The 22,712-nt window shown below is 46.5% G+C and overlaps 1 protein-coding gene across 1 annotated transcript in view; it reads left to right on the top strand.

The window, feature by feature from the left end:
• The window catches only part of DNA2 (DNA replication helicase/nuclease 2), a 46,790-nt gene that overhangs the window by 20,135 nt on the left and 3,943 nt on the right, over positions 1 to 22,712 (top strand). Inside the window, exons 13-19 of the mRNA XM_061635181.1 lie at positions 375 to 484; positions 2,516 to 2,740; positions 3,753 to 3,946; positions 4,037 to 4,126; positions 4,208 to 4,397; positions 5,000 to 5,089; positions 17,213 to 17,395. Coding sequence (XP_061491165.1) covers positions 375 to 484; positions 2,516 to 2,740; positions 3,753 to 3,946; positions 4,037 to 4,126; positions 4,208 to 4,397; positions 5,000 to 5,089; positions 17,213 to 17,395 — 1,082 coding nt within the window. The remainder of the gene's footprint in view (positions 1 to 374; positions 485 to 2,515; positions 2,741 to 3,752; positions 3,947 to 4,036; positions 4,127 to 4,207; positions 4,398 to 4,999; positions 5,090 to 17,212; positions 17,396 to 22,712) is intronic.

The raw sequence follows: 22,712 nt of genomic DNA, 5'->3' as shown, positions 1-22,712 counted from the left end.
GCCAGTACCAAATTGGCGGCAGGCTCATTTTTGTATGAATGGAAGCTCTGGAGCTCCCAAGCAAGGGATAAAGGAGACAGCCTCCCTGGTTTCTTTTCCCCATGTGTCTTATTTAGATGGCAGTCCTATGCACGCTTACTTGGAGTAATCCCTCCTGAACTCACTGGGGCTGGCTGTGTAAACAGCAGTATGCATACTGCTCTCATAGAAATAATGCTAACTGGGATTTTAATCTTAATGTTTTGATATGGTAAAATAGGTATCTGAAATAGTCCACCACCACCACCACCAAAGTTATGTTTAATATGAAGGCAGAGCTTAGGGTGTTAGTTATATGTGGGGTTAATGAACATTCTTTGTTTCATAAATCAAAGGCCTGAATAAACCTCAGAAACAAGCAATGAAACAAGTGCTTCTTTCAAAGGATTACACACTTGTTGTTGGCATGCCTGGAACAGGAAAGACCACCACAATATGTGCACTGGTAAGATTCTATAGAATAGCACATAAGAATGTATTTTTAATTTAATTTAAGCTGTATTAGCAATTGTCAGATGACATGCATGTGGAATATTACCTCTTTATGTATACCTCTTCATTAGGTTTTGGAAATAAAAATCAGTGTGCAGTAGCAATACTTTTGTCCAGTGGTTCTCAAGCCTTACAGGACCCCCTTTGGAACCTCAAAGTTTGTGACCCCCACATGTTAATTATTGTTCTTCCTCCTGTTGCTACTCTGGCCATCACCACGATTTGCATGTGGCAGAGAAACAGAGGCAGAAGAGAGAGAGAAATCTGCCTGGCAGGAAATTAAAACCCAATAGATATATAATAAATTTAAACACACGGTTCATGCAAGCCTATATGCAAAATCAAAATAGGAGCAAACTTGGGTGCTGGAGGTGGGAGTGGCGTGTGTGAGTCGGCAGAGAGAAAAGAAAAAGAGAAATAGACATAATGCGGAGGAAGGGAACAGGGTTAGAGGGAGGAAAGACATGTCAAGTTGGGTGTTTTGTTTCACAGATACAAAAATGCTAAACTAAATTTGATTAAAAGCCTGTTACTTGGATATACACACAGAGAGAGGAAATGAAGTCTTAGAAGTAGACATTGAGTGATATCTAATTCATACTCAGAGTAGATCCACTGAAATTAACTAAAGCCCATTGATTAATATTGGATATCACCTATTTTCTTAGAACACCAGGATGGGTTAGAGCCACCATGTGTATTATGTAATATGAAGAGTTTTACTGGACAATGTAGCGCTGTAGGTTCAAACAACCCTTCCCCCTAAAAAATTGATCAGATGTTTAAAAAGTGAGATGTATAAGGGCAAATGGAAAAGGGTACTATAGCTTAAATAGCAGTAGTTCAGAGGTCTCAAGCCTGCGTATACGCTCAAGGATGAGGAACCTTTCTTTTTTGTTCATTGCTATATTCCCTTGGGGGTAATCTGTTAGAAGATGCATGCTGGCAGTGGATAGGGCCTCTCTTCATCTGACATCCCAGTTTCACTCTTGCCAAAGGTCTGACACTTGAAACTGGGCCAAGAGCTGCAGGAAATAAGAATGAGGGCTGCCCATTTTGTTCAATGCTTTCTTCATAGTCTTCCTATAGCAACTCAGTGTAGACCTGCATGCTAATAAATACGTTTTGATAATGAGGAAAACAGGAAGATGAGTTATTTTAAAAGTGTGTTGAGTAATCCTCATTGAAATCACCACAAAGGCCTGAAAAGCTGTGAACACGTTAATGAATGTTGTGCATGCAGACTTTAGGACTGTAATTATTGAAACTTCTACAATGTGAAGTGTAAGACGTTTCTTTAAAAAACAGTATATGCTTAATGAGGGTATTATTTATAACATCTATTAGGAAAATGAGTTCCCTGAAGATAGAATGTTTGAAAACTACAAATCTACACTTGTGATTTCCACTGGTGCACATAAACGTATTTAACTACTAGTATATGATCCCCTCCATATGTTCAAGGAATGTGTATGGGGGGCTGCATAGGCTAGCCCTGCTTCCTACTGTTGGTGTGCTCAGCAGCCATGCCTCCCACCGTCTGTGGTCAGCATGGGAAGGGGCTCTGCACATGTAAGTGTTCTGGTGTAGACCACCATGCAAAGTTGGGGGAATTTGGATTGGGCCAGGATCCCCCTTCATGTGAAATATCTCTATCCATGAAAATTGGAACACATATAATTCCTTCCCATGAGTGCCAAATGCATGGGCAGTAGTGAGTGTGCCCTTCCCTTTGATCAGATATCCATAGCCTCGCAACCCCCACCTCTGACCAGCTTCCATCGCCCTACAACTCCCCTGTGTTTCTTATATGTGGGGGGGGGGAGTCATCAGAGCCCCTCCCCCTTATAAGAGCTATACATGGAATTTCCCCCTACATGACTTGACAACTGTGTTTTGGAACGGGTGGTGGGCTGAGAAAGAGGCATTAAGAAAATGCAGATTAATGCAACCCACCTTTCCTTGTCTCCATTCCCACATTTAGGTCCGAATTCTTTATGCTTGTGGCTTCAGTGTTCTCTTAACTAGCTTTACTCACACTGCAGTTGACAACATCCTTCTGAAGCTAGCAAAGTTCAAAGTAGGTTTTTTGCGATTGGGTAGACCTCAGAAAGTTCATCCAGCCATACAGAAGTTTACAGAAGAAGAAATCTGCAGATCCGAATGTATTAAAACTGTAGCTGACTTGGAGGAGCTGTATAATAGTCAAGTAAGGAAAATGACTGTCAGGGCTTTAGAATCTCTCAAAATGTGTTTCAAAAAGGGCTGCCTATAAAATAAATCTCTAGCAGGAGATGTCTGCCTGTCAGTAATTCGTATAGCATTTTATTTTCACAATGCTTACGTTTTGGTTATGAGGCTTCCCAAATTTTAATCAGGTATGGTGAAATGTTTGTCATAAATTTTACGCACATGGGAAAAGGAAAATGTGTTCAGGTTGTAAGAAATTGATATGTTGCATATTCTCTTGAATTTTGTGTTTAATATGTAAATATTCATCATTTTACATAATGGTATGCATAGGCTTTGTAACTGGGATGTCCTTACCATTAGATGGACCTAGTTTTACTCTCCAGATGCTGCTGAACTACAGCTCCCATCAGTCTCAGCCAACACAGCTCATAGTCAGGGATGATGGGAGCTGGAGTCCAGCAGCATCTGGAGAGCCACGGAGTGGCCACCCCTGAACAATCTTGCTTATGATTCATGTTTGGTCTATGACTGCTCTGTGGCGAATAGAGTGACCCAGCAAAGACAGAAGTTGGCCATCCCTGAGACAGCCTTTCTTCAGTATGAAAAGCAAATATCAGCCATCAGATTTCAGCATAAGTAATTTACAGGCACAATGTCCCCTCATTTACAAAACCCTATTTTGACTTAACTATTTAAATTATAAGGACATAATAATAATGCATGGGTGCTCAGGCAGTCTGTACCTTTCTGAGTTGCTTATGATCAACTCCCCCACCCCCTATTTACTTTTTAAAGGTTTATAGCCTGATCCACCCCTAATTCTCATGACAAGGCACCTTAAAAGTAAGAACTGCATCTCATAGTATATAGAGTTGACAGTTGCAGGGTTGAGACATAATTGTTCTAAAATGAAAACATTTGTCCATTTTTGTTTCATACAGAAGTTACATTTAGAAAAGAAAAGTTTATTATGTCATATTGAAATCATACTTCTCTCTCTCTCTCTCTCTCTCTCTCTCTCTCTGTAGCCAGTAGTTGCAACAACATGCATGGGAATAAACCATCCAATTTTCACTCGTAAACGATTTGACTTCTGCATAGTGGATGAGGCTTCTCAAATTAGCCAGCCAGTCTGCCTAGGTCCACTTTTCTATTCACTTAGATTTGTGCTAGTGGGGGACCATCAGCAGTTACCTCCCCTTGTTCAAAATGCAGAAGCAAGGTAAGAAGATGGCATGCTGCTGACAGAGTAAGTCATATGGGATATCAGCAAAGCTTTGTGCAAGCCACTGACTGATTTTTTTTGTAACAGAGATCTTGGCATGGGTGAAAGTTTATTTAAGAGATTGGAACAAAACAAGAATGCTGTTGTGCAGCTGACTGTACAGTACCGAATGAATAGGTAAGTAAAACTAACTCTGTTTTTCAGTCACCACATATCATAAGCATTCAGATTTGACACTGCTTTCTTTTAAAAATTTAGTAAAATTATGTCACTGAGTAACAAGCTGGTATATGATGGCAAGCTGGAATGCGGCTCTGAGAGAGTGTCCCAAGCTGTAGTTGATCTGCCAAATTTAAAAGAATTGAAACTGGAGCGGCAGTATTCGGAAACATGGATAAAGGAAACACTTGATCCAAACAACCCTGTTTGTTTCCTTAACACAGAGAAGGTAGAATGTACTTGCTTTCGCTTGAAACTGTTGTTTGTATGTTTGTTCTAATCATTAGAAAATTGAAGGTGAAATGTTTTTAAAATGTCTTGTCTCTGTGGTAGCCCCCTGCTTATGGATTGCTCTCCCCAGGGACGTTCGCCTGGTGCAGACATTGTCACCTTTCTGGTGCCAGGCAAAGATGCGTTTATTCTCCCTCTGTTTGGCAACATTAATGGTTCAGCTTTTAATGGTTTTTTTGTGTGTATGTGTTCTTGTGTTGGGTGGGAGTGGTTGTTATTATTTTTAAGTTTGTGGATGGACACTTGTAATATATGTATTGCTTTAATGAATATTCTTATTATACACTGTATTTTATTCTTTTTGTAAGTTGCTTCGAGACTTTCTTTGTGCAAAGTGTTGAATGAGTTTGATAATTAGCAAACTAACTTCCAACATGACTCCTTCCTGTTATTTGTGTAGGCTTTGGCATAAACAAATAATCTGCATGTGGTGGTTTTTTTTAACATAAGCAAATCCAGTACATCTTTTTCTAAACTAGCAAATAAAATGGAACTTGCATTGTTATGGATTTAAATGCTTAGGATTTGTCCTTGGCTCAGGTTCCAGCACCAGAACATACAGAAAAAGGTGGTGTAAGCAACATGACAGAAGCCAGATTAGTACTCTTCCTGACATCTATGTTTATCAAGGTATCTATCATACATCTATTGTCTTGAGGATTTTTTTTAAAATGGTGAAGTCAGCTCTGGAAACTTACCTACTCTTGGCCATTAAACCCCTGATTATGTCTGTATATTCAGACACTTGTCAAATGAAGAGGTGTGTTTGTCTGAGCAAACTGCTTCTGAGTAGCCACTTGGAACACATTATTTTGAGAGTTAAAATGGTAATTTTCCATAGGAGGAATGCCATCATGCGGGTTATAGCTCGACCTATCGTCCGAAGGCAAGAATGTTTCTGAAGTCAAGACTAGGGGCGTCAGGCCCCTCCCACTCTCCAGTTCATTCTTGCCTTCGTACCGAACAAGTTTGATATTGATAGCGTAGCTTCTAGCTAAGTCATTTGTGTATTTGTCTGACCGGGTGTGGAAGTTTTGTTGTCTGTGTGTTTCACACTTCCCTTCCCTCTGTCTTGTTTTTCACGTCATTTGTTTCGTTTTCCTGGGGAATCCTTGGGGGGGGGTTCTCCCTTGCCTGGGCCGTTTTTCTGCCTTTTTCCCAGGTTTTAGCCTAACGGCTCTCAGAGAAATCGCGGCCGCGGTTTTCTCTTCTCTCAGGCGGGAGCTTGCGGCTGCAGCTGCAGCTGCAGCTGCAGCTGCAGCTCCCGGCCTCTCCACACCGCTTGTTTTCATGCCTGTTCGAAGTCACGTCCCCCACAGGAGCCTGCCCTTGAGGCTTCCTTTTATCTTTTGTTCCTGGCCGTCTGGGTCGCCGCCTTCCCGGTACAACCACGGCTTTTTCCGTCGTGGCGGTTTATGCCTAGAGCCTGCAGCTGCGGCTCCTCATACTATCACTGCCCCGCCTCCCCCGGCTCGCTCTGCAGCAGCTTTAAATCTCGCCACGCCAGTCGCCCGCAGGCTGCGGCTGCGGCTTACTCAGTCTCCCTAAGCCTACAATCACTAGGGGATTCTGCTGGCCGTCTTGCCTCTCTGGCAGACTCTTTTCCCTGGCTTTTACAGCCGCGATCGAGCCTTTCAGCCCCGCGGCTCCAGAGCGTCTCCTTTATAAATTGGAGGCCGTTTTTTCGTTTGCTGGTGCTCCCAGGGGACCGCCATTGCTTCTTCATCTCCACAAGCCTTCTCTGATTGGTCAATTTTTCCCGCTCCTTCTGCTAGCCCATTAGTATTGCAAAGGGGGGTCTCTATTCCACGGGCTATGGATAGCAGAGCCCAGGCCTTCTGTCAGCTCCCACTGTGTGACCTGCCCTTTGTGTGTGTGTTCCAGATAGGATCCTATAGTCTTCACAGGTTCCTCCATTAAATCTGCTACTGCTGCTGGCCCTGGCAACTATTCGATTACTGCTACTATCTGAACCAGTATAATCTCTTCTCTCCACTGACTGTGCACCTGTGACTGTTTCATTAAGACTATTAATACTACACTGACTGTGCACCAGGCTGATCGATCTTAGTGTGCAGAGGCTCTTGCTACTATACAAGATTCCTTTATTAAATCTGCTACTGCTGCTGGCTCTGGCAACTGTTTGATTACTGCAACTATCTGAACCAGTACAATCTCACTGTGACCGTTGCATCAAGACTATTACGACTGCACTTGCTGTGCACCAGGTTGTTTGAACTGTACATTCTGCCCCATTCGTGACCGTGTACAAAGGCTGTTGATACCATACAAAGCTGTTTGATCTGTACACTCTGCCCCATCCGTGGCCGTGTACCAAGGCTGTTGATACTTTACAAGGCTGTTTGAACTGTACATTCTGCCCCATCCGTGGCCGTGTACCAAGGCGGTTGATACTATACCAGGCTGTTTGAACTGTACATTCTGCCCCATCCGTGGCCGTGTACCAAGGCTGTTGATACTATACAAAGCTGTTTGAACTGTACGTTCTGCCCCACCCGTGGCCGTGTACCAAGGCTATTGATACCACGCAAAGCTGTTTGAACTGTACATTCTGCCCCATCCGTGGCCGTGTACCAGAGCTGTTGATACTGTGCAAAGCTGTGCAAATATTACATTCTGCTCCATACTGTACCACACCTGCGGATACTGTGCCAAGATATCTGGACGTGCATTCTGGTCGTGTACTAAGACTGTTCATAGTGTACATTCTGCCCCATCGTGGCAGTGTACTTAGCCATCAGCCAGTGCATTCTGCCCCAGTCGTGTGCCGTGTACTGAGCCTGTTCGGGTGTGTACATTCTGCCCCATCGTGGCAGTGTACTGATACCCATAGAAAATATAAGATGGCAGAACAGTGCATTCTGCCCCATCGTGGCAGTGTACTGCTACCTTTAATATATATATGATGGCAGAACAGCCAGAGACAACCCAGGAAACCATGCCGAAACAACAGCCAGAGACAAACCAGACGACCAAGCCTAAACCACCTAAGGCGGTCAAACATAAGCATGCTAAAGCGGTTGCCAAAACTAAACATCTTTCCAGCCACAGCACAACCAAGCGGCCTCGCTATGTCTCTGTTCCAGTTCCAGAGGGGTCAACCCGTGCACAGCTAACTACCCTCTTTCATTCTCCTGCCGCTTCCTTTGATGAGGAGGACTTTCCGGGTTTTCCTGAACAGCCAACAGTCACCCAACCCGGGGCTTACTCTTCTTCACTACCTGTAGGGCCGTCCGCACTTCCGCCTATCCAAGAGCAACTGTCTACATCTCCGGGACTGCAGCTGTCTCATGAGTTCATTTCACACCTTCTAGGGCATGCTGTCGTTTCTCGCTCAGAGACAGTCGCCATCACAAGTTCCCGCTATCCCTCAACACAGTGGGGACCAATTTGTACACAGTGAGACGAATCCTTCATGTTTTCCAAATCCGTTTGACATTGCCAGGGGCAGGTTTGTTGATGACGTCTCTTGTGCGGAGGAGTCCGCATTTGCGCTGCAAGACGAAGGAGACGACTGGAGTGACCATTCGGAACATGAGCAGGATACATCCTATCGCCTCTTCGATGCCTCAGATTACCAACCTCTTGCGCGCAGAGTGCTGAACACCCTCGGCCTTCGATCCACTCCAACTGCAGCTGCCATTCCCACTTTAAAGGGGTCCAGGGTCTTGAAATCCCCCACTCCAGCAGAAAACTACATTTCCGTGCCAGATCCCATCGCTAAACTGGCCAAGGACGAATGGTCTCACCCTCTACAAGCACGTCGATTTAATAACATTGCGGACAGACTTTATCCTTTGGCCCCGGACTTTACTACCAAACGGGCCGTCCCTGGCATAGACGAGCCAATTTCCAGCTTAGTTTCCAGATCCCTCTTGCCAAGGGAAGGAGAATCTCATTTAAAGGATGCCACTGAGCGGAGACTGGACTTTGCCTTACGCAAGACTCATAGGCCACCGCCTTTCCTATGCGTGCATCTACATCAGCCTCTATTTTCGCCAGGGCAGCGATGATGTGGTTGGATGACCTCATCGAGGATCCCAATCCAGATCCTGTTTTTCTGTGCAGATCGCTTATAAAATTGTGGAAAACAGCTGCTTTCGTGGCCGCCACCTTGGACGCAAATCAGCTAGGAGCACGTGCCATGGCGGCTCAAGTTGTTGCCCGATGGACCCCCTGGCTTCGTCACTGGCAGGCCGACTCTACTGCCAGAGTTAATCTATCACGGGCACCTTATGCCGGGTCATTACTTTTCGGCGAGGAGGCACTAAAGGCAGTGCTTGTTGATCCTAAGGACACTCGAAAGCCTGTCTTGGCCACCGTCAGAAACATCGAGCGCAGACCTTTTAGACGTTTCGCTTCGTACCGCACATCTCAGCCCCTTCGAGGAACGCGGCCCGGGGGACGAGGCCGCGAGTTCCCAACATATGATTTCTGCTTCTCCAGAGGAGGCTGGAATAGACATTTCCAGGGTAGAGGCCCACGGTTGGCTAGTTAACTTCGACAAAAGCCATCTACAACCAACCCAACGTCTACAGCATCTAGGTGCAATGTTGGACACCCTCCAAGCGACTGTGCTCCTGTCACCAGATCGCATAATGGCTATCACAGACATCACAAGATCTCTGATGCACCAAACATCTGCAGACATCATGCTTCTCGCAAGGGCTCTCGAAATGTTGGTGTCCACCATCCATATTGTGCCATGCTCTCGAGCTCATACTCGCCAGCTACAGTGGGCCTTGCTACCGTTCCTACACGACATTGCCAGCTCAAATCATCGAGCAATCCCCTTGAGTCCCACACGGCGCTTGTCATTCTGCTGGTGGACAAGGGTACAACATCTCACCCATGGCACTCCATTCAGAGAACCCCACAGGACTGTCATTACCACAGATGCCAGTCTCCTTGGCTGGGGACCCCACTGCAACTCCCAGTTAGTTCAGGGAGTTTGAAACACAGCAGAGCAAACTCAAAGCATCAATTGGCTGGAACTAAAGGCTGTCCACTTAGCTCTACTTCATTTTCAGTCTCTCTTCCACTTATTATTTATTATTATTATTATTATTATTTATTAAATTTATATACCGCCCGACTAGCGATAGCTCTCTGGGCGGTGAACATAAAATAGTATAAAAATACAATGAATAACAAAATAATATTAAAATACAATCAACAATACAATAAACATTATTAAAATTAGATCAATGTAACTTAAAATGCTTCAGAGAATAGGAAGGTTTTGACCTGGCGCCGGAAGGAAAGCAGAGTCGGCGCCAGGTGTACTTCCTCAGGGAGACTGTTCCATAGTTCGGGGGCCACCACTGAGAAGGCCCTAGTTCTTGTCATCACCCTCCGGGCCTCCCTGTGAGTTGGAACCCGGAGGAGGGCCTTCGTAGCAGAACGTAGTGCACGGGCCGGTTCATATCGGAAGAGGCGTTCCGCAAGGTATCGTGGTCCCGCACCGTATAAGGCTTTATAGGTTAATACCAACACTTTGAATCTAGCCCGGAAACATATTGGCAACCAGTGCAAGCTGGCCAGAACAGGTGTTATATGCTCGGACCGCTTGGTCCTTGTCAGCAATCTGGCCGCCGCATTTTGCACTAGTTGTAGCTTCCGAACTGTCTTCAAAGGTAGCCCTACGTAAAGCGCATTACAGTAATCCAAACGTGAGGTTACCAGAGCATGTACCACTGATGTAAGGTCCTCTTTCCTCAGATAGGGACGTAGCTGGGCTACCAACCGAAGTTGGTAAAACGCATTCCTAACCACCGAGGCTACTTGAGCCTCAAGTGAGAGGGAAGAGTCTAAAAAGACTCCCAGACTACGAACCCGGTCCTTTAGGGGGAGTGTAACCCCGTCCAGGACAGGGTATATATCCACCATCCGATCAGAGAACCCGTCCACCAACAGCATCTCAGTCTTGTCTGGATTGAGCTTCAGTTTGTTAACTCTCATCCAGTCCATTGTCGAGGCCAGGCAACGGTTCAGCAAATCGACAGCCTCACCTGAAGAAGATGAAAAGGAGAAGTAGAGCTGCGTGTCATCAGCATACTGATGACAACGCACTCCAAAACTCCTGATGACCTCTCCCAACGGCTTCATGTAGATATTAAAAAGCAGGGGGGACAAAACTGACCCCTGCGGGACCCCATATTGGAGAGCCCGCGGTGTCGAGCAATGTTCCCCAAGCACTACCTTCTGGAGATGACCCGCCAAGTAGGAGCGGAACCACTGCCAAGCAGTACCTCCAACTCCCAACTCCGCGAGCCTCTCCAGAAGGATACCATGGTCAATGGTATCAAAAGCCGCTGAGAGATCAAGGAGAATCAACAGAGTTACACTCCCTCTGTCTCTTTTCCGACATAGGTCATCGTACAGGGCGACCAAGGCTGTCTCAGTGCCAAAACCGGGCCTAAAACCCGATTGAAATGGATCTAGATAATCAGTTTCATCCAATAGCGCCTGGAGCTGGCCAGCAACCACCCGTTCCAAGACCTTGCCCAGGAATGGAACATTCGCCACTGGCCTGTAGCTGTTAAAATTGTCTGGGTCCAAGGAAGGCTTTTTCAGGAGTGGTCTCACCACTGCCTCTTTCAGACAGCCCGGGACCACTCCCTCTCGTAAAGAGGCATTTATCACTTCCTTGGCCCAGCTACCTGTTCCATTCCTGCTAGTTTTTATCAGCCAGGAGGGGCAAGGATCCAGTACCGAAGTGGTTGCACGTACCTGTCCAAGCACCTTGTCCACGTCCTCGAGTTGAACCAACTGAAGCTCATCCAACAAAACAGGACAAGACTGTGCTCCGGACACCTCACTAGGATCTACTGCTATAACTTGAGAGTCTAGGTCCCGGCGGATACATGAGATCTTATTCTGGAAGTGATCGGCAAACTGATTACAGCGGGCCTCCGATGATTCCACCCTGTCCGGAGGATTTGAATGGAGAAGGCCCCGGACAACTCGAAAGAGCTCCGCTGGGCGGCAAAGAGATGATTTAATAGTGGCAGCAAAATGATGTTTTTTAGCTGCCTTCACTGCTCCTACATAGAGCTTAGTCGAAGCACTAACCAGCGCATAATTGTATCCGTCGGGAGTTCGTCTCCATTTCCGCTCAAGCCTCCTCCTATCTTGCTTCATCGCTCTCAGCTCCGGAGTATACCATGGAGCTGTATGAGCTCTACACAGGAGAGGGCGTGCAGGAGCGATCGTGTTTACAGCCCGGGTCATCTCCGTATTCCACAGAGCGACCAGGGCTTCAGCAGGAGCGCCAGTCCTATCAGCCGGAAAATCCCCCAGAGCCCTTTGAAAACCTTCAGGATCCATTAGTCTCCGGGGGCGGACCATTTTAATAAGTCCCCCACCCTTGCAGAGGGAAGAGGTTACTGAAAGTCTAAACTTCAGCAAGCAGTGGTCTGTCCATGACAAAGGGAGTGTTGTAAAACTCCCCACATCCAGATCACTTTCCCCATGCTCAGTAGCAAAAACAAGGTCTAGAGTGTGCCCCGATACATGTGTTGGACCACTAACATATTGAGACAGCCCCATGGCTGTCATGGAAGCCATGAAGTCCTGAGCCGCGCCAGACAAAGTGGTCTCGGCATGAATGTTGAAATCCCCCAGTACTATTAGTCTGGGGGACCTCAACAATATATCCGAGACCACTTCCGCCAGCTCAGTTAGGGAAGCCATTGGGCAGCAAGGTGGACGGTACACCAAAAGGATTCCCAGCCTGTCCCTCTGGCCCAACACAAGGTGTAAACACTCCAGGCCAGTAACTGAATGAACATGGTGCTTGGTGAGTGAGATGGAACTCTTATAGACAACAGCAACCCCACCTCCCCGACCCTCAGATCTACCATGATGCTGGACCAGGTACCCCGGTGGGCAGAGCTGAGAGAGACCAACTCCTCCCTGCTCACCTACCCAGGTCTCGGTTATACATGCCAGATCGGCTGCCTCATCCACAATCAAATCGTGGACGAGGGAGGTTTTATTATATACCGATCTGGCATTTAATAACAGCAACTGGAGATCTGAGAGTTGGCTGATAGGACTACCAACGACCTTGCGGGTGTGGGAAGGACCGGAACAAGGCACAGCCACAACATGTCTGGACCGCGTTCCCCTTACCTGGCACGTCCTTCTCACAGCGCCATACCTTCCTTTGCCCGTCACTACGGCAATTGGGGCCCCCTCAAGTCTCCCCGCCTGATGGATAAAACTCTCTCTGAAGCACATAATACAACTAAAATATACAACAATTAAACGTATAAAAACAGCTATATATACAGCCATATATACAGCATATAAACAAACATACATTCATATAATCAGGCACCCATTCATTTCAAATTGCATCAACACACCAACAAAAAGTAAAGAAAAAGAAAAAGAAAGGAGCAGCACAGCAGCAGCAGCCTCTCCTTCCCTTGGGGCGATGCTTTCTTTCTCCTGCAGGGCCTGGGTCTCCCAGGCCACCTCAGCCAGCCGGCTTATGTATCCCTCCAAAGAGGGACAGGTGGTAAGAATCAGTCCTGGCTGGCTGGGTACCTGGGGCCTGGTCCTGCCAGGCAGAAGTCCCTCTGGGAAGGGTGGTGGAGGTGGTGGTCCCGCAGCAGCAGCAGCACAGCAGCAGCAGCCTCTCCTTCCCTTGGGGCGATGCTTTCTTTCTCCTGCAGGGCCTGGGTCTCCCAGGCCACCTCAGCCAGCCGGCTTATGTATCCCTCCAAAGAGGGACAGGTGGTAAGAATCAGTCCTGGCTGGCTGGGTACCTGGGGCCTGGTCCTGCCAGGCAGAAATCCCTCTGGGAAGGGTGGTGGAGGTGGTGGTCCCGCAGCAGCAGCAGCAGCAGCACAGCAGCAACAGCCTCTCCTTCCCTTGGGGCGATGCTTTCTTTCTCCTGCAGGGCCATGTCCTCATTCGAACGGACAACACGTGTGCCAAATCTCATTTAAACAGACAGGGAGGCACCAGGTCCCGACCTGCAGAACCTGACTTCCCTCATATTCGACGGGGCAGAACAACATCTGCAATCCTTGCAAGCAGAACATCTAAGAGGAATTTGGAATGTGACAGCAGACTGGCTTAGCAGACAACAGATCTTTCCGGGAGAATGGAAGCTTCATCCGACTGTTTTTCATCTTCTCCAGCGTCGTTTTGGCGCCTTCTCAGTTGACCTCTTTGCCTCCAGTCGCAATTGCCAGCTACCCAGGTACTTCGCGCGATACCTGGACACGACAGCGGAAGCGGTGGATGCCCTATCGCTACCGTGGCCGGATGGCCTATTGTACGCCTTCCCTCCAATAGCACTGTTAGCCAGAACCTTGAGGAAGAGGGCCAAACTGGTTGTGATAGCTCCATATTGGCCCCGTCGACCGTGGTTCTCGGATCTCCTTGCCATGTCAGTAATGGATCCATGGACACTCCCGGTCAGGCCAGACCTCTTATCCCAGGGTCCAATATTGCATCAGGATCCCAATTGGCTCAAGCTAGCAGCGTGGCTTTTGAACGGGGACATTTGAGATCGGCTGGCCTGTCTGATGCTGTAATTGACATTATTTTGGCCTCAAGAAGACCATCCACTGCTCGTATTTATCAACATACTTGGGTGGCATTTTCCAGGTGGTGTCAGACTGAGCACCTCGAGACTTCACAGGCTACAATACACAGGTGCTGCAATATCTTCATAGGGGCCTCATGATGGGACTCAGATCCAACACATGGCGTCGACATGCGTCCACTCTGTCGTCCATTCTCTCAGTGCCCTTCACTGGTGCCCCTATTGCCTCACATCCATTCATCAAACGCTTCCTCAGACGCACTACCCTACATTCACCGGCTGTAGTCCACCGTTTTCCCTCATGGAGTCTGTCAAAGGTGCTGCAGGCTTTACAACGCCCTCCGTTTGAGCCCCTCAGGACTGTGCCTTTACATCTGTTGTTATTCAAGGTCCTGTTCCTGATCGCGATCACTTCTGCGAGATGAGTTTTGGAACTGGGCGCATTGTCTTCTGCTCGCCATCTCTGCATCTTTCACAAGGACTCTGTTGTGCTGAAAACTGATCCTTCCGTCCCAAGGTCAATTCAGTTTTCCACAGCAACCAGGACATTGTTCTTCCTTCATTTTGTCCGAATCCTACCCATCCTCTCGAGAAGGCTTGGCATTCGTTGGATGTCCGGAGGGCTCTCAAGACCTACCTGTCCAGGACCCAGGAGATTCGATGAACCGAGTCTTTGTTTGTATCCTTTCATCCAAGGTCTATGGGGCATAAAGTAGCTAATTCCTCCTTATCCCGCTGGTTGCGTGCATGTATTACTTTAGCTTATGAGTCTCTTAAGCTTCCGGTTCCAGCTAGTATAATAGCTTATTCCACTAGGTCAGCGGCCACTACGGCTGCTTTTGCTACCAACGCTCCTGTTGCTGATATTTGCAGAGCTGCTGTTTGGTCTACCCACACTTGTTTATAAGGCATTATAAAATAGACCGTTATGCCTCTGCTGATGCCTCTTTTGGCAGGCGAGTGTTGCAACAGGTTCGTAATGATGATTAGGATGTGGGTGGTCCCTCCCTGTTATGGGTTGCTTTGGTACATCCCGCATGATGGCATTCCTCCTATGGAAAATGTACCATTGATCTCACCTGAAGGGTGATTTTCATAGGAGGAATGCCATCACGACCCTCCCAGTTGGAGGAAATTTGGATGCCTAGTTGGAGGATACCTAGATTTCTTTTCTAGGGTTTTTATAAATTTTCCTGTTACGCTATTTTATTACATTCACTAGTGAAGTTGAGACTGCTATTAATGTTATATCACTATGTTAGAGTCATGTTATTCTGAATACTGTTATTGTATTATGTCTTTGCTGGTAGGCCAGTTGGCCCTTTTTCCTGCACTTTTAGATATCTCTCTGGACTCGCTGCGAATGAACTGGAGAGTGGGAGGGGCCTGACGCCCCTAGTCTTGACTTCAGAAACATTCTTGCCTTCGGACGATAGGTCGAGCTATAACCCGCATGATGGCATTCCTCCTATGAAAATCACTCTTCAGGTGAGACCAATGGTCCATTCTCCTATATTGCCTTCCTCTTCTCCCCTCCCATTCCCCCCAAGCTTTTAAAACAAAGATTTACAAGTGGAATTTTGTGAACTTGTTCTCTTACAAAATCTTGACTGCTAATTATACAAAAAAGTACTGTCCCTTCTATATTAACTCATGAGTCCATGAAGACTGCAACCCTTTTTAAAAAGGAAGTTTCAATATCCAGACTCTTTTAAAAAAATCCTTTTTGAGATGCTTATATTCAAACTAAGATAGAAAGGTCTCTTCTGACACCTGTGAAATGTTTTTTTAACATTATAACAAGAGGCTGCAAAAGTGTCTTGTGCCTTGTCCTGCATGCTGGCCCTTCAGAATTCACAAAGGTGTTCTATTGCCAGCCATCACAAGGATAAAGAAGATGCCCCACCATTTAGCAGAATGCAGTTTCTACACCCCATAAGAATAAATGTCTTAGACCATGTTTTTAATCTAAAGTACATTTCTCTGATAGAAAAGCTAAAATGTTTATGTGGTAGAAGGATAAAGGGTATATTAATTTAAAGTTATGGGCAACTTTCCTTTAGTAGATAATAAAACACTGTACGTATCTGTCATTTTTATCTTATCTCTTAACCTTCATTGCACTCCTTTCACAAAAAATAAATGAAGCTACTTTTTGTCTTCAAATGTTTTAATTCTTTGGATCCCTGTTAACCATCTTAGCTATTCCTCTGGTTACTTCCTCACATCCTATCTCTTTCTGCTTATTTCATGTGAAACTCACTTCCCAGCATCCATATCTCATCTTCCTTGCTGTTGTTTATTATTTAAATGGTACTTGAAAATATGTCTCTTCTCCTGAGTCATTGCACTGTAATCTTTGCCTTTTGTTCCTTTACTGCTTTCTTTCCCACTTGCCTTATGATGATATCTTTCAGTTTGTAAGTCTGTGGGTGATGTCTTTTCTGCACTATACAGCACATACTGTAGCTGTTGGAACACATAAGTAATTACCTTTAAAAAGTTTTTATAAGCATTTGTTGGCCTGGTTTGCATGTCACCTTAAATCTTAGTTTAAAATAAACTATGGTTTAAAATGAATGAGGCGCTTGCTGGTGCATGCTTCTCAAATCACAGATGCTTCAGTCCTTCCTTACTCCTGCCTGTACTTAGCCAGACGTGGTAGTAGAAACAAACCAGAGGCTGGCTTTGCAATGGATGTGAATCAGTGCTTGTGGACCAGCGCTTGTGGTTTGTTTTCCCCAAACCATAAGCAGTAAACAAAGAACAAACTCTGGCTTACTGCTTTTGGTTTGTTTGGGTGAAATAAACCATGAATGCTAGTTTGCACATAATGTGAAATCAGCATCTGGTTAGTTTCTCTTCTCTCCTGTTCCCCAGCTGAGTAGTGGCAGGAATGGGGGAGGAGCAGTATTAGTTTAAATTATTGTTTAAAGTGACATGAGAGTGGAGCTTTGTTTGAAGGGACCAGTTTTAGTTCACTTTTGTATGTGCATGTTTAATGTTGCGTATTTGTTTCTCAGTTGTTTGACTTAAGGTTAATGCCTAGATATTTTGCATGCATTACATTCTGATTTCCATAAAGGTTTCTTAATAGCTCATGTCCCAAACTAACTCCTTTTCTAGATTTCACACTTCAATTTCTGGATATCTGGAATTTTTTTTAGGCTGGTTGCAGAGCCTCAAATATTGGGGTCATATCACCATACAGACATCAGTTAAAGATAATCACTGACTTGATGACAAGTTCATGTATTAAAAATGTAGAAGTAAATACAGTAGACAAGTACCAAGGAAGAGACAAAGGTATCATCATAGTTTCCTTTGTAAGGAACAATCCTGATGGAAACGTAAGTAGACTATTTTGGAATTGCTCAGCATTTCATAATCTTGAATGTTCAGGAGTGTTGTCAGTCTTAAAATGGCTGCTTATTTAGTCATGGTTCGATGACACAAAAGTTAAGTGGTAAGGAAAACTGGTCATGCAAATATTTGCTAAAATGAAGAGAAGGGTAAATATTTAAGCAGGATCTGAATCTGCAGTTTCATGGGCCCATAGGAACTTTGGAAGTTTGGTCCTTGAGCAAGTGCTATGTAGCCTTTTCTTTTCAAAAGAACTCCAGAGTCCAGATCCCATTGTGGATGTGCAAACCCCAGGATATTCCTGGCTTTTATAGTTTGCTTACACTGTTACAGATAATGTTTGGAATGTTTTTAACTTTTTAGTATATTTTTCTTGTTAATTTTTTTTGTTTGTTTGCCTCCCTAGCCTCCTCCAGGAGGAAGGGTAAGATATAAATTCAATAAATAATAAATGATATTTTTATTTATCTTGTGTTGATGGGGAGAATGAGTGAAGCAGCCCTATATACATATAGTGCCTCCAGATGAAGAGGGGGATTCTGATGGCCCCAGGATCCCCCTGTTGCATGGAGGTGGTCTGTGAACATAGGGCTTTACACACTGGCAGAATGGATAGTTGGTATGACGCATGCTGCCAGGCAAGACCCAGCACCCTCCTCAATGCATGAAAAGTGTTTAGATGGACATTCTTAAGATCATAAATCCATTACTTTTCCTTTTGTTGGTGGATTGTGCAATGAAGAAAACAGCTTGCTACTTTCTTCTGATGGTCTCCAGCAGTGCTTAGCTATATTTTGAAATATAAAACCTGACAATTTTAGTCAGATGCAAAATCTTAAGTTTTTGGTCAGCAAAGGAGTGGAGCAGACAGGAATGGGTTCTAATCCTAGAGGCAGAGTCAACTACTTAAAAGCAGAAAGTATTAAGTGGTGCTAGTTGGAAGGGGAGGAAACCTTCTCCGCCTCTTCAGTTCTTCATGCTGCCTTCAGTGAACAACAGAGTCATCTCTTTCCTCATGGAATCCCCATAAGGAACTCAGGGACAGTGGTTTTTTATTTTTTACAAGGCTGCTCTGGAGAGCTTTTTTCTTGGCAACTGCGATTCCAGCCTCTCCTCTCATTTTTCCCACCCACCAGCTACTAGCTAGACTATAGAGTGAAGAGGAGAGGGACTGCTGCTGGATTTTTCTTGGCGCTGCGAGAGCCTGGATGCAGCGGCATCTGGGATAGGTCTGGAACACGTCCTGTTCCACCTGTTTTGGCAAAAGGCATTCCAAATCCTGCCATCCAGAGGGCTATCCTTCCTTAGCAGCCATGTTGGCTTGGTTTAACAAGGCCATGGTGAGGCAAGCAGGCGCTTCCCTGGCTAAACACTGGGCTTGTGCCCAGAAAAAGGAAAAGCTCAAGTATGCTAGGATTTGTCTCCTCTCTCTCTTTGTCCTGCTCTTCCTTCTCCTCCTCTTCTGCATTTTCTTTGCCTTCCAGCCCAGGGACAAGGAGGGAGAAGAGCAAATAGAGGGGTTCTATCCAAAAGAAGGCCAAGCCGCGTAAGGATAAGCACAAGAGGTGATCTAGCTCCAAAGCCCAACCCAGTCAACTCTCACTTAGCCCAGATTCCCTAGGGGAGGGTCCCCACCCCTCATCCTCTGCCCCAGACTCCAGCACAGAGGAAGGACAACTTCTGGGGGAGAATCAGGCTTTGTTCACTTGACTCTTTCCCTGTTCTCGTCTCAGAAGTCATGGTCTTTCTTCGGCTGGACCCCCCTAGGGAGGTTGCTCAGGAGAGGAAACCAGAGGAGGGGGAGCAGGGTTCCTCAGATGTCTTCCCTAAGTCCAGGGATCAACGTGTGATTATTCCCTTCCCAAAATTCTTCAAGGACATTGTTAATTGAGAGTGGAACTACCCAGCCAAGTCCAAGTTTCCCTGCGCACTTCCTAGAAAACTATACAGTTTCCTGGCTATGACTATGGAGATCTTTTTGGTCCCAGCCATTGATGCACCTATGTCAGCCCTTTGGGCCAGAACTACTGTGCCAAAAGAGGGGGTGGACACGATGTTGGATCAAAGTGACAGACACAGCGAAACAGCCTGAAAGTGAGTCCATCAGGCCTACACGCTGCCAGTGTGAGCTTGGGCAGCCACCTCCCTCCTGGCCTGGGCTGCAATCAAGTGAACCAGAGCACTCCTGACACAGGTCCTTCCAGATGCAAAACACATCATGAAGGGCCTTCACAAGCTGGCAAAGACAGCTGAATTATTGGCAGATTCCTCCCTGGACAGTCTGCAATACTTGGCTTGAGTGCTAGGCTACTCCATCATGGTAAGATGCAACATCTAGTTGCAGCAATGGGCAGTGGACCACCACTTCAAAGCCAGCCTCTTGGCCTTGCCTTACACAGGTGGCCAACTCTTTGACAAGTCCTTGGAGCACTACCTGGTGGCAACCAAAGATGATATGAAAGCTCTTTCTTCAGCACCTAAGAAGGATGACAGCCAATTCCATGAAGAGCTTCAGCCCTGCCTTACACAGGTGGCCAACTCTTGTCGCAAGTCTTTGGAGCGCTACCTGATGAAAACCAGACTTGATAAGAAGGCTCTTCCTTCAGCACATAAAAAGGATGACAACAAATCCCACAAGAAGTCTTCTCACTCCTTTCACCCCAAAGGCTATCCATCCACCTACAGGATCTCTTTGATGCCAACCAAACTGGCCCTCATTCTCCTTTGGTGGCAGGTTCAACAAGCCTCGCCAAAGAGCCAAAACCAACATTAAACAATCCCAAGCATGACACCAGGAGTTGCCAGATGGAGGGGCAGGCCTCAACTGTTTGCCTATGTCCGGGCAACTTCTACCTCAGATAGATGGATTCTGAACACTGTCCAGTCAGGCTATTCATTAGAATTTACCACCATACCTCAAGACAGATGGCGGGCAGCTGCTCCACCACACAAGCAGAGACACAGCCCGTACCAGATCATCTGTGCTTCTCTGTGTTTTTTACAGTCCCCAAAAGCAACAGAAACTACCACATTATCTTAGATTTAAAAATTTTCAACCTGTTCATCTGGTAAAGAAGTTCAAGATTGAGACTCCCAAATCCATAGCAGAAGCCATCCAGTCGGGGGACTTCATGGAGTCCATAGATCTCACAGAGGCATACTTCCATGTTCTCATACTGCTACAGCACAGGTGCTTCTTGCGATTTGCTCATGGCTGACACCAGTACAGGGCCAAGCCCTTTGGTGTCTCATCAGCCCCCTGGGTGTTCACCAAACTCATGGTGGCAATTGTGGAACACCTTTGCAGTTGGGGAGTATATATGTATCCCTACTTGGACAACCTGCTGGTGAGGGCCTCCTTGGCGGCAGGGGCACAACAGGATCTCAAGACTACCATTCAGTACTTAGAAAACCATGTCTTCAACATCAACAAGGACAAGAGCCAACTGACCCCCAGCCAGTACCTGCAGCATCTGAGAGTAACGATTCACATGACCGAGAGCAAGGTTTTTCTGTCCAACAAACAAACTGATGAGCTTCAGTCACAACTGCAGATGTGCCTGGAACTCTTCACACCAATGAACCAACAGTCCAATCTTCCTGATGGTGTTAGCACAACTTCAGGGGTCCATAATAACAGTCATAGACCTGGTACCATAAGCGTATTTCCACTCCCAAGCACTTCAGTGGCTGCTACTTCCATACCAGGACCAAGTTGCACAGTGCCAGAATTGGCTCATTAATATCTCCATGGCTGTGAAGGAGTCTCTTCAGTGGTGGAACTACTGACCTCGCCTGCAGAGAGGCCTCTCTTTTAGGGTCCCAATGGTCACAGTAGTGACTACTGATGCCAGCCTGGCCAGGTGGGGGGCAACATGCTTGTCCAGCATTGCCCAAGGGAGTTGGACCCATCAGGAGTGTCACTGTTCCATCAACTGGTTGGAACTCGGGGCAATTCGGCAGACCCTCCAGGAATTCTTTCCTCTCCTGTCTCACATTTGAACTGTTGGGAGAGGGTACCAAATTGGGACTTCTATAAGAAGAGACCAACCTGCTATTTCAGTGGATGGATGAACACTTAGTATACCTCTCGGCCATCCCTATACAGGGGATCCTGAACGCTCAAGCCAACTGGCTGAGTCAGAATTAATTAGATCTGAGGGAGTGGGCTCTACACTGGAAGGTGTTCCACTTGATCACCAAAATATGGGGTCATCCTTGCATAGACCTCTTTGCCTCATCGAAGAATGCAACTGGATTGCTTCATGGCACAAGGCTGGGATGTATGAGCCCAAGAGATAGATGCCTTGTCAGCCCCATAGCCACAGGGACTTCTCTGTGCTTCCCCCCACCTCTCCTTCCCTGGCTGCTATGCAAGATTTGGGTTCTACAGGCCCAGGTTATAGTGGTGGCCCAGGAGACCATGGCTTTCCGACCTGGTGGACCTCAGCTCCAGCCCTCCCTGGCGATAGCCTCCAGACTGGATCTACTCTCAGAAGGGCTTATCCTTCATCTGGATCCAGACTGTCTCCAGCTTCACGCCTGGAGATTGAGCGGCGGTTGTTGAAGGATGAGGGCCTGTCTGAGAGAATTGTCTCTACCATTCTGACATCTCGTAGGCCTTCCACCCAGAAAATCTAGGATTTCACATGGAAGGCATTTTACAGGTGGCACAGATATAAATGACTGCCTGGCCAAGAATATCACATAAGCATCATCCTGGACTACTTACAAGATGGGCTTGACCAGGGTTTGACCACCAACATGCTCAGGAGGCAGGCTGCGACCCTAGGCAGCATACTCCCTACAGTGGGGGACCACTCTCATCTCTACTCATCCCCAGGTTAAATGCTTTCTGAGGGGAGCAACTCTCCTGTTCCCTCCAACAGTTTTTCTTCCTGGGATTTCATCCTGGTCCTTAGGGTATTCTCACAATCCCCTTTTGAACCAGCTCGTGCCATACCCGTCAAGGTATTCGCTGTCAAGATAGTCTTCATTGTGGCTGTCACTTCGGCCAGGTGGGTGGGAGAATTGGGAGCCTTCTCCATCCAGGAGGATCTTTGCAGGGTGGTCTTTCTCTCCGACACTAGTTTCCTACCTAAGGTCAACACTCCGTTCCACAGAGATCAGGACATCACTCTTCCCACCTTCTATCCCAACCCAGTTCACCGCAAGGAAAAGAGGTGGCACAAATTGGATGTCAGGAGGGTCCTTTGGATCTACCTGGATCTGACTGCGCCCTTTAGGAAGTCCAAGTCCCTTTTTTGTGCCCTTCGAAGCAGGGGTCACAGGGGCAGGGGGCTT

The sequence above is a fragment of the Rhineura floridana genome, chromosome 7 (assembly GCF_030035675.1).
Source record: "Rhineura floridana isolate rRhiFlo1 chromosome 7, rRhiFlo1.hap2, whole genome shotgun sequence".
NCBI lineage: Eukaryota > Metazoa > Chordata > Lepidosauria > Squamata > Rhineuridae > Rhineura > Rhineura floridana.
This window is presented reverse-complemented; position numbering and strand designations above follow the sequence as displayed.